The following is a 12,549-nucleotide window of genomic DNA, read 5'->3' on the forward strand; positions in this document are numbered from 1 at the left end:
TATAAGCACCGGTTATGTGCTCCGGCTCCAGTAGTTGTTTTAGCACTGTACCTAGAGTGTGGTGTCTGTCTTCTAGGTGGTGCGTGAGCCAGGAGTGTGTGTCTAATACTCGGGCTGCATGCACCTAGGGTTCCCTTCCCTAGGTTAGGTAAGTACTGCCCTTGGGGCCACCGTCCACAAGTTCCTTGGGTCCTGCCCCTGCTAGGCCGTTTACTGCTTGGTTTTCGGCCGCTCTTTGTGTGCTCAGGTGTTCTGTCTCCCTTCTTCGCCTTAGGGTAAGGGGCACTTTTGCACTGGTGGGGTGCAGGGTACTGTACAGCTTGTCTTTACCAATCATGGCGGCCGGCTCTGTTCCGCTTGGGTACGCTGTCCTCTTGCGGGGTTTTCTTTTTCTTTTTGTTTATCTACCTGGTGGGGGGGAGGGTCTGCCTTCGTTCTTGCCCCTTGTGTCTCTTGTGTTCTGAGTATTTTCTGGTGGTACCCCCTGCTAGGTCCCCGTGAGTGTACACGTCCCGGGGGTTCAGCTCTTAGAAAGTTGTTTGGTAGCTTTGGGCGCCGGTTAGCAGTACCCTGCCTGGGATTACCTGAGCGCGAGTCCTCTTATAATAAACGCTCGGGACCCTGGGAAACCCCAGGGGGTGCGTGGGTCCGATGGATGTGACCCCAGAGTCCCTCCCTCGCTTCCAGCGAGTTTGAGAGTTGCTCTCACCCTTTGTCTCTGGGTGACTCTGTTTTGCCCCCGTCTGCTGCCTGTGGGGTCGGTGACACCTTCGACCCAGAGTCCTGCGAGTTTTGTTGCTTGTTGTGGCTCGGTTACCCAGTTGTGCTGACTAAGCGGGTGCGGGCAGCAGGGGCGTTGCACTTTGAGCCTTGGTGGTGGCAACGCTCTCGTGGTTTACTCCCTGGGAGCCCCAGGGCTGCCCTGTTTTGGTTCGTGTTGGAACTTAGGGGTGTTGGTTGCTTCGGTTCCTTCCACGCCCCCTTGTCTTTCCTCTGGATCCCCCTCCCTGCCTGCATCCGGTTCCTTACTATCTGTAGGATCGGGGCGGGGTTTGATGGTGTTGAGACTCGGGCAGTCTCGGGGAATTCTCTTTCCGGGGTAGTGACGGGGGCATTGAGCCTATTCCTGCAGCCGTGTTGTAAGAGTCTGCCAGTGAGCTCCCTTCCTTAGTGTTTTCGCGGCTGCCCCGGTTTTCTGGTATGGCCGGGGCTTTGGGGGGGACGGCTCGGCCCTGGGGCCTGTCGTATCGGTTCCCGGGGCTGGGGAGGGGCTGATTTGGGGGGCCCTTGGCCCCGTAGGACCCCGTGGGGGGTCTTTCTCCCCCTCTAGGCGGGGCTTGTGGTTACGCGGAGTGGGGTTTTTGCTCTCCACTCGCCGTACGTGCTGTTGGGCGTTGGCCCCTCCCCGGGCTCAGTTCCTTGGCCTTTGAGTCGGTTGGTTCCGTCCTGTGGGAGGATGCTTCCCGCCCCCCAATTTTGGGACGGTGTCTTCGTCATGTTTCCCCGTTCTTGGGGTTCTACGTGACTTCTGGTGTCGGGTGCGCCTTTGTGTGCCTTCGGGAGCTAGTGTTGGCTTGTGTGTTCTCGAGGGTTCGGGAAGGTTTTCGCTACTTCCCGCTTTATTGGATCGTCGGTCGGCTCCTCGTCCGGGTCCCTGTTTTGGGCTACTTGTAGTCAGGTTGGGCTGCTTGTGGCCAGTGGCCCGGTTGGGATACTTGTGGCCCTGTTGGGCTACTTGTGGGCCGGTTGGGCTACTTGCGGGCCAGTTGGGCTACTTGTGGCCCGGTTGGGTACCTTTTTGGGCTCTGTCTTCGCTTTGTTGGCCGGTTTTGTTGTTCCTGCTTCCTCTTTTGGCTACTTTTCTAGTGCGGTAGTCCTGGTTGGCGCCTTCCCGCAGAGCGGGTTGTGCGGTTCGGCCAGCGTGTCATGCGCATGCACTGTAGAGTTATTGGTCTGGGCGGTGTGTTTCAGTGCTGGTGTTTTGCGCCCTGTTTTCTCAGGTGCTTCGCCTCTCGCTCTTCTCCCTTGCTGTGGTATGTGCTCCTTCGCTCCGGGGGTGTCCTGGTTTCCAGCTGTGGGGAGGACACCGAGGTTTTCCCTGTGTCATGGGTGTGGGCCACTTTCTTTGCCTCTACCCTGCTCTCCTGCGGATCCGGCTCTGGCATCTTCACCTGGCGGTGCTCCCAGGATCTTCTGGGCACGGTTGAGTCATGTCACATTCGTGCCTCCGTTCGACAGGTGAGTTTCTGCGGTCTGGCGTCTTTTGGCCAGGCGCTGGATGCGGAGATGTTTATATACCTGTCTTTATTTAGGTATATTTTTGTACGACTGAGACTGATCGCACACCAGTGACTGTCTCTTTTTCAACCCTTCCAGTCCCACTTCTGTGCATGTCCAACCCATGCTAGTCATTCAGGGGATTCACCTTTTTTCGTGTTATGAGGTGTGTGGGTTGTGGTGCTGGTTATGTACTCACCTGGTAGGGCTCTCCTGATTGTGCTTGCAAAGTTCGAGCTCTGGCTCTTGGGTCCTGCCTATCTGGAAGAATTTGCGGGATAGTACCAGTGGAGTGCAGTGGTGCTATAGGCACAATCGGGGAACACTGTATAACCATCAGAGGTCTGCGGTTGTTACACGACCTACTTGCGATATAATACCGTCATATTGCCGGTACGTCTGTGGACTTCCAGGGCACACTAGCCTGTTTTCGACTCGAAGTTCCGGCCCATCCTGGTTGTGAGGGGTATGTGGGCCTGCGAGCCGCTCCAAGCAGCTGCCTGGTGGGCCACCCTCTGGCCGGTCTAGCCTAGCCTCGGGCCGGGCTTGGGGTGTAAATGAGCTTCCAGTACCCCATCCAGCAGGTATCGAGCGGGGTTCTTCGCCATCAGTCGCCTGGTATGCAGGTTTCTGGGCCTGCTGGGTTCTGTCGTGTCTCCGTTGGCCCTGTCTGGGGTCTGCCTGCTCCGTTCTCTGCCTTTGCAGAAGAGTTGCTATTTAAATGTTGCATGTTGCGGTGGTGCCTGTTGCTGCTGCTGCACGTGTGCATTGGTACCGTGTTTTGCGGTGGCGTTTCCTTGTTCCTGTGTCCGATTGTGGTGTGGCACTTTGCGGCTGTTTTGTGCCTAGGGTTTGCGTATGGGGGTTTGCTTGTTGTTTTTCGTGGTCTTCGGGTCTCTAGCTTGGCCCTCTCATGTGCGTGGGGTTTTTCTGTCCCTGCCTGATTTTCCACCCCTGGTTGTTTTCCTGTTTTTTTTTGTGTTTCAGCTCTTTCATCCTGCCTCTCCCCAGTCGTTTTCCTGGCATCTCCTTTGGTCGGTTTCCACCATTTCTTTTTCTTGTGTGTTCCATATCCTTGTGCCACTTGGGTTTCGGTGGTCGCGCCCGAGATCTTTCTGCAGCACCGCCTTTTCTTGGGCTCGGAGGGGCCTTGTCGGGGTTGCTTTGTGGTAGGTGTTCCACCTGCGTACTTCTCTTGGCGGCAGTATGGGGTATTTTGGCGGTCCTTCCTTTTCCTGTCCCTTCTTAGATGGCTACTCTAGTTAGCGTCGGCTTGGTTTTCTAGTGGGGGTTAGTGGGCCGCCGTTTGCACCGTCCTGGTCTCTGGTCAGCGTGCTCTGTCTTCTCCTCGCTTGGTAGGGCCCCTTCAGTTCCGGTTTGTTTTTTCGTCGGCTCTTTTTCCTTTTGGCATTTGCCTCTGGGGGTCGGGTCGCTGAGTTTTCTTGCTCCTTCGGTTTTAGCGTTTTGGTTGTTCGGTGGCAGCAGTCTCCATTTCTGGCGCGGGGTGGGGCTGCTGCGTTCTGGAGGGGTCCATGTTTTGTTGGTACTTGGTTGGTCGGGCCGGGGGTGTGTCATGTTTTGTGTTCAGTGGTGGCCCTCCGCTGTTGTTTGTGTGCCACGGCATCTGTGTCCGGGGCGCGTTTTGTGTTGATCTGGTTCTGTTCTTCCCGGTTCGCGGATGATGGTGTCCCGGGTTGTGAGCTGTGTTCTTGCGGCTCAGTTGCCTGTGTTCTTCACTCATGCCCGTGGCGTTCGTGGCTTCGCTGCCGTCTGAGCGACATGTCCTTGCGGTCATTCGGGGGTGGATCTTTGATGTTTGTACGGGGGCCGTGCTGCTCGTTCTCGTGTTGTTCCCGGGACTTTTCGGGGCTGTGGCGCCTTGGGTTGGCGTTTTGCTGCCGGTTGTCTCGCTTCTGTGGGGAGTGCGTGGTGTCCGCCTCCCGGTTCTGTCCCTTTGACCTACCTCTGTGGGTAGTTAGCTCCGGGGAGCCAACGGGGCTCCCCCCAGAAAACCAGCGTTGAATGTAATGAAACGCCATTTTCTGGGTGAGACCCGGAGGCTTCCCGGCAACCCTCCCTCCCTCCGGTCGGCGGTTTTTGCGTGTTTTGACATCCAGCCTCAGAACTGATGGGTGGATAGCCGGCGTGGGAGGTCTGGGCTCCCCCTAGCTGCGCAGACAGCGGCGCGGTGACGCGTGATGTCATACTAGTTTGCTTGTTTTCTGTTGGGGAGTTCTATCCACTAGTTCGGCTTTAGGTAGCAATTTTAACCAGAATAGGGGTTTGTTTTGGAATGCTTACCTTTCTGGATGCTTGACCCGGTCGATGGCAGACATAGAATGCTTCCAACCACACGGGGGTTTCTATAGGCCATTGCTCCCCTTGCCTCTCTGAGGGGCCAGGTTCTGGCCGTGGTCCCCGGTAGGCCCTAGAACTCCATACACATGACTGATGCCAAAGTCTGACATTAGCATATCAGCCTGGTAAAGCTCCGGGGAGCCTCCGGGTCTCACCCAGACAATGGCGTTTCATTACATTCAACGCTGGTTTTTTTCTTGGATAACTAAATTATGGTAATTCACAAATTGCATCCATAGATATGCATGTCCTTTTCAGAATCTGGTTCTTCGGCAGCAGAGCAAGCATATACAGAAAATGGAAAGGGAGTGCATAAATTATTTATCTTATAATGAAGCATTAGAGAAGGAAGTCAATTTTCTGAGGACACAGCTTCAGCAAGCAGAATCTCAAGTCCACCAAGAAAGAAGTAGTCTTCAACTATTGCTTAAAACACATGCTGAAGAGTTGGCAAAGAACAAGGAACATCATAGAAAAATTGTAAGCTCTAATTTGTTTTCTCCTGTAGGTAGTAGAATATTTTGAATTATAATTGTTTTTATCATATACAGCACTGTATCTACAGGTATCTGACTACACTTCAAGCTGGTCTATATTGGTTTAATACACCCAGCCTCCTCTCAGTCCCCTTCCCTGTGTGGGCTCTACTGTGATCTAAGACTTTGGGGCTTCATGCCTCATCTGGGTTCAGGGTTCTATTGGTCTCTCTGGCAGTGCTACATCTGGGCCTGAGGTGATGCAGTTGTGTCTAAAATCTCACTGGGGGAATGTTGTTTTTCTCTGGGGTCCTTGAGTCTTTGAATCCTTTTGGGGCATAGTTGTAGTTTGTATGTGATACTGTCTCCTTGGTTTCTCAGGCATTGGCAGAGGTTGAGTGCCATGAACTAAGGACCAAAGAGAATTTTCTACTTGGTCCTTGGTCCTTTAGGTCTTCTGTCTCTGCGCAGAGGCATTTTATTATTGTCTTTCACATTGACACCTCTGCACCTCTACTATGGGTGTGTTTCTTTATATCAGTCTGTACATTGGATTTGCATTTTCTCCACCAGTTTCCATTTTCTCATCTTTCTCCGGATGTAGATTTGCCTTCAGTCCTGCTTCAGGGTTAGATCCAAAATCTCATGAGTTTGAGTCGAAGACTTTGGTTTGGCTGAAGTTTGAGGTTTCAGACTCATCCTGACTGGGAGAAGTCCCTTGGTAGTTCCCTGAAACTATCTCGCTAAGATGACTACCTGCTACTCACTGGAGTGGCACTACTTCACAGAGTCAGTGCCTGCATCAGTGGAGCTCCAGGATATTTCAAATTCCTTAGTATTGTAAGTGCATATGTGACATACTAATTTAGTGTGAATATTTGAGTTTACCTTGAAAAGCTAAATAGAAAACACCGACCTAACCTAACCATCTTAGTATGTTAAGAGAAGCATCTTATTGCTTCTTAATTACAGTTAGTACTTAACCTATACCTATAGTGATATTACAGTTTTATAAGAATAATAAAACAAAACTAAAATATTTAAATTTTAAAGTAACTCAGGATTTTGTCAAAATTTTGTATAAAATCTTTATTGTTTAATAAAACTGAAAAAGAAATTCCTAATATTAAAACTGGTGTATAACGAATCAGTATGAAGAGTTTGTACCTTTTAAGCAAAATATAACTTGGACTATACCACATATGTGCTTATTAATATGCCAAATATTGACTATAAGCAATAAGTCTTTATATGTACTGTCTTGTGTGAGAGCGGGTTGCAAGAACAGGTTGATGACCGTGAGTGATCCCAAGAAACATAAAGGTGTAGTGGATTTGAAAAATAGGCGAGATAAAACGAATGTAATTACCTAAGCGTAGTCACAGATTGAGCACTACACTCCTGGTGTTCCGTCTTCACAGCACTCTTTGTCATATAATGCTTTGAAATTACTGACATTTTTGGCCTCCACCACCTTCTCACCTAACTAGTTCCAACCATCTACCACTCTGTTTGCGAAAGTGAATTTTCTTATATTTCTTCGGCATCTGTGTTTAGCTAGTTTAAATCTATGACCTCTTGTTCTTGAAGTACCAGGTCTCAGGAATTCTTCCCTATCAATTTTATCAATTCCTGTTACTATTTTGTATGTAGTGATCATATCGCCTCTTTTTCTTCTATCTTCTAGTTTTTGCATATTTAATGCCTCTAACCTCTGCTCGTAGCTCTTGCCCTTCAGTTCTGGGAGCCACTTAGTTGCATGTCTTTGCACCTTTTCCAGTTTGTTGATGTGCTTCTTAACACTATCGCCGATGCCACGCGCGCACCGCAGACTTTGACGTCATGGGGCCAATGGTGTGGGTGAGCGTGCAGCGACGCCGAAATGTGTATACTCGTTTCAGTTATCTCACCTTAATTCTTGTGCTATGTCGTTCGTTTTGGTATCATTGTGTTCGCAATTAAATTTCCTACAGATGTATATGCGTATAATGTCCAAAAGCCTGGCGAGACTCCCCACAGCAAAGCCTAAAGTCGGAAAAGTTACCGTGAGCGCACAAAATCAGTAAAATGTGTATACTCGTTTCAGTTTTCTCACTATAATTCTCGTGCTACGTCGTTCGTTTTGGTATCATTGTGTTCGCAATTAAATTCCCTGCAGATGTATATGCATATAATGTCCAAAAGCCTGGCAAGACTACCTGCAGCAAAGCCTAAAGTTACCCCTGAACGAGCATCAATTTGCACACCACAACCTAATGTGTATACTCGTTCAGTTTGATAACATCAATTTTCATGTTACATCGATCGTTTTGGTACCAAATTGTTCGCAAAATAAAGGTGCGCATGTTAAAACTAGTCCCATAATAATAGAGCAATAACTGGAATTTTAACAAATATTTTAATTTTGGACGCTCATCATCAAAACTATTTATATATTTCCAGTGATCTGACATAAAATTTCATGTTACATCGCTCGTTTTGGTATCAAATTGTTTGCAATATAAAGGCGCGCATTTTAAAACTAGTCCCATAATAATAGCACAATAAATAGAATTTTAACAAATATTTTAAAATTTAAAATTTAGACCCAAAAACGTATTTATAATCTTTCAAGTGTTCTGACATCAAGTTTCGTGTTACATCTTTCATTTTGGTATCAAATTGTGCGCATTCTAAAGGCACTTATTTTGAAACTATCCCGAGGTCGATAGGATAAAAAATGAATTTTATACAAACATTTTTGTAGTGGACACAAGTCCAGTCCACGGCTAGGATTCAAGAGAAAAAAAATGGACGCGGGTCATGTCCAAAGAGAATGATAGTGTTAACCACTGTGTTGTGCCGAATTTATTGTGACATTCCCCCTGTGCGCATGAAATGAAGTGTTCCTCAAAATTTTTTTTAGTTTATAAAAGGATAAATTCCCTTCCCTGATCATGTCTATGTAAAAATAAATATAAAATTAAACTTACTTTGGCTGTGGGGACGTGGACGAGGTGTGCTGTGACGTCATCATGGGCTGGTCGCCCGTACGTGATGTTCCCAGAGGCGGTCGCACAGGCCATTCAAGCACTGCGAGTTGCCACAAATATATTTTCAATTATTTGTTCTATGTATTTCCAATGTGGTTTTATTTGTTTTTTTATCCCATATGATGCATATTTGTGTCCTTTACAATATGTATACAGTAGAACGTTCATAATATTCAATGGAACTGTGATACTTGTGTCAGTAATGTGTCCACAATAAATGTTTATTGTTGCAATATTACTTGTTAAAAATTCACTAAAACTACAATATGTAGTTTCACACACTGTTTACATAGTAACACACTGTATTATACACTCCGTACTTTAGAAGTGAGTAATAATCAACAAAGTATTCTATAATACATAGTGCGACTTCGCTCTCGTTGCACCAGGTACAGATTGGTTTTCGCTTCCTGTTTCTTTATTCTGTGTGCTTGTAAATAACGCACTCATGTACACCCTTGGCTATAGTACTTGTAGGTGGTATATAGCCAAGCTTGTAAAGCATAAGGTAATCTTGAAAAGATTATAGGAAAAGATCAATTTATAAGGTAGTATTGAAAATATTGCTCTGTAAGGTCCCATACTGGAAGAGATTCAGTTATTCTCGAAGTGTGTCAGTCAATCTGGAAGAGATTCAGGCATTCTGGAAGAGATCTGCTATTCTTGAAAATATCTATGGAAAACACCACCATGGAAGCCACTAACACTGTTCATCTATACTACTTGTATCAGATGCATTATCACTGAACCCAGAAAATGATTCATCTATGTATATTCTATATAAATTGGAGCTGACATAGGTGGGGCAAGCGTGTCCCTCAGAGCTACAACTGGATACGCTCGCTGTATCGCCCTCATTTGTGCTGTATCACTTGCATCCGAGTAGTGAAATATGTGACTAGAGCGACGCGCGCGCCAGCTGCCAGGTGGCACTCCTTGGAGTGCCAGCCGACAGGTGGCGCGCGTCGCTCTAGTCACACCGTGTTTTGGGGGAATTTCCCGGAAGTTTTGTTTCGGACGCTCTCACCTGACAGGTGGCGCGCGCGTGTGTCTAGTCACACAGGCTTTTGGGGGAATTTCCCGGAAGTTTTGGCGCGTTTCGGACGCGTGTTGTGTTTGGGTATGTGGACAGGAAAGAGGGGAGGTCATGTTGGGCAGCTGACAGGTGGCGCGCGTCGCTCCCGTCCTCAAGTTTTTTTGGGGGAATTTCCCGGAAGTTATGGCGTGTGTCGGAGGTAATTGGAGCGCGTCGCTCCAGTCCTCAGGAAAGATGAGAGTAAGTGGTAGAGTAAGTGATAGAGTAAGAAAATAGAAGGAAGATGGAGGAAGGAGTAAAAGAGTTGATCGTGAGTTAGTGTGTAGATGAGAGGAGAAGGCAGCACGGTCTGTTATGTTGTTTTGGGATGGGAGCTGGATGGAGTTTCCCCTTCGTCTGGAGAGAGTGCTCTGGGCCATTATGTGGTTAGACAAACCCATTGACTCCCCTACAGGAAGGTCTTAAGTGCTGTTTGTAAGAAATGCATGGAAAAGACACGGGGTTGCACCTGGCTTTTTCTGTGTTCGGGTCAAGAAAGAGAGAAGTCACTCTCGTTGTGAGACTGCAGCGGGCCATTATGTGGATAGACAAACCATTAACGTCCCCTACAGGAAGAGCTAAGTGTGTGTGTGTGAGGATGAGGGCAAAGTCTCCTGCAGGAGGGGAGTGTACCATTGCCTAAAGCGTTTTTCAATGTCGCGACGGGGTAAGCGTACTGGTCGCAGGTTGGAGCCTGACTGGTCATCTTTCCAACTAGTCTGGGTATTTCTCCTACGACACCGGAAGTGGTGGGACACCCATTACCATTGCGTTTCGCCAGGGTCTGCGACTCTCTATCTGTCTCTGTCTCCCTGTCTCTCTCTCTCTCTCTCTCTATCTGTCTCAGTCTCTCTGTCCCCATGTCTCTCTCTCTCTCTATCACTCGCTCTGTCTCTGTCTCTGTCTCTGTCTCTGTCTCTCTCTCTCTCTCTCTCTCTCTCTCTCTTCAGATCATTTAATAGTTGGGGAAAGTAACATCATTTTCCTTTCTCCTGCTGCCGCTGTTCACATATCTTTCTCCATTTCACTTAGACTGACAACGCATCAGAGGATGATCACCATGTAAATTTTCAAGCCCGCCTTCACTCTCACCCTTACATCCTTGTAAGGAAACACGACCAATATGCTAACTTCGTTCTTTACCCAATATCATTAATGTAACGTGGAGAATATACCAACTTCGTTCGTTCTTTGCCCAAATTTCATTTTAAGAGTAACGATCTGTCTCTCTGTCTGTCTCTGTCTCTGTCTCGGTCTCTGTCTCTCTCTCTCTCTCTCTCTCTCTCTATCTCTCACTCTGTCTCTGTCTCTGTCTCTCTCCCTCTCTAAAGTCCACCACACGACACTTCACTTAGTAAACTCAGTCAAAGTCAGTAGGTTAGCATTTACTAAAAGAGAGAAACATTTCACATCGTCACGGAGACGCGATCTCTACCTACAAATTGTTCTTGTTAACTGTGATCACAACATCTGCTGGCCAAATAAATATCATTGAAATGTATGCATGTTTACTCAATCTCCATCACCTCTCCGTCCTACATCCATAGCAAGACTCCTGAATGAATGAACCGGCAGCCCCTCTCGCTGCAGTCTCACCTTCGTGATGGTTTGAGGTGTATTGAGATGGAGGATGTAATGGCTCGACCTTACCCTCTCCCCGTCCACCCCCACTTACCCTTACCCCTACCACCCCCTCCATGGCCGAACCATCACTGCCCCCTTCCCAGACCGGATGTTCAACTAAGCTTTAGTATCACCATTCTTTGCTGAAATAGCATTTTTTTAAGAATATCCAGTCATAAGCAGGTCTTCAATCTTATTATTATAACAAATCATAATTTGCTGTTCTCTCTCTCTCTCTCTCTCTCTCTCTCTCTCTCTCTCTCTCTCTCTCTCTCTCTCTCTCTCTCTCTCTCTCTCTCTCTCTCTCTCTCTCTCTCTCTCTCTGTCTCTCTATCTCTCTGTCTCTCTATCTCTCTATCTCTCTGTCTCTCTGTCGCTCTGTCTCTCTGTCTCTGTCTCTCAATCTCTCAGTCTCTGTCTCTCAGTCTCTCAGTCTCTCTCTCTCTCCAGATCATTTAGTAGTTGGGGAAAGTAACATCAGTTCCTTTCTCCTGCTGCCGCTGTTCACGTATCTTTCTCCATCAAGGCTGTCTCTCTTAAGACCTACCTCATCCAATGTAAAACACCAATCGACGAGAATAAGACCGGTGAGTCGATAGTGAAATAGCTCTGGGTTAAGTCTGTTTTTCAGTTCTTGTAACACAGTCAATGTAGCGTAATGGGAAACCAGTCTTTCTACTGCCTACATAAATAGCGTTTGAAAATGTATGCAAGTCTAGACAAACTCCTATAGCCCTTACATTCTAACACAAATAAAATATTAGCACATGATTGCATCGCATTATATCATCATTAAGTAACGTTGAGATCAACTTTCTGGCTGTTGTCCGAATATCATTATTGAAATGTGAACTCCATTTAGCCAAACACTATATCTCCATTACATCTCATAGCATATGAATATTACGGTATACCAGTTTTAACCCTCTATAACACAATGTAACATAACTTTCTACAGACCAAATATCGTTTTTAAATGAAAGTATGACTTAGTCTTTATTCATTACATCTCTCACCATATAAAATATTGGCGTCTACCCCTTTTAGCCCTCTGTAACACAATGTAACGTAACGCAAATCAACTTTTTGCAGTCCAAAATGTCATTTTGAAACGGAAAGTGAGGGTTAGACCATCTCCATTACATCTCTTACCATATAAATAATTGATGGCCACCCCTTTTAGCCCTCTGTAACACAATGTAACACAACGTAACATATCGCAAATCAACTTTTTGCAGTCCAAAATGTCATTTTATAACGGAAAGTGAGGGTTAGACCATCTCCATTACATCTCTTACCATATAAATAATTGATGGCCACCCCTTTTAGCCCTCTGTAACACAATGTAACACAACGTAACATATCGCAAATCAACTTTTTGCAGTCCAAAATGTCATTTTGAAACGGAAAGTGAGGGTTAGACCATCTCCATTACATCTCTTACCATATAAATAATTGATGGCCACCCCTTTTAGCCCTCTGTAACACAATGTAACACAACGTAACGTATCGCAAATCGACTTTTTGCAATCCAAAATGTCATTTTTAAATGAAAGTATGACTTAGTCCATCTTCATTACATCTCTCACCATATAAAATATTGGCGTCTACCCCTTTTAGCCCTCAGTAACACATTGTAACGCTACGTCGCGTAACGCAAATCAACTTTTTGCAGTCCAAAAGGTCATTTTGAAACGGAAAGTGAGGG

General features: G+C 46.8%; 1 protein-coding gene across 1 annotated transcript in view; it reads left to right on the plus strand.

Moving 5' to 3' along the window:
- LOC138364043 (TRAF3-interacting JNK-activating modulator-like) overlaps positions 1-12,549 on the plus strand; it is a 113,709-nt gene that overhangs the window by 26,786 nt on the left and 74,374 nt on the right. Inside the window, exon 4 of the mRNA XM_069323473.1 lies at positions 4,894-5,115. Coding sequence (XP_069179574.1) covers positions 4,894-5,115 — 222 coding nt within the window. The remainder of the gene's footprint in view (positions 1-4,893; positions 5,116-12,549) is intronic.

This window comes from Procambarus clarkii, chromosome 12 (genome assembly GCF_040958095.1).
Source record: "Procambarus clarkii isolate CNS0578487 chromosome 12, FALCON_Pclarkii_2.0, whole genome shotgun sequence".
NCBI classification, from domain to species: Eukaryota; Metazoa; Arthropoda; class Malacostraca; order Decapoda; family Cambaridae; genus Procambarus; species Procambarus clarkii.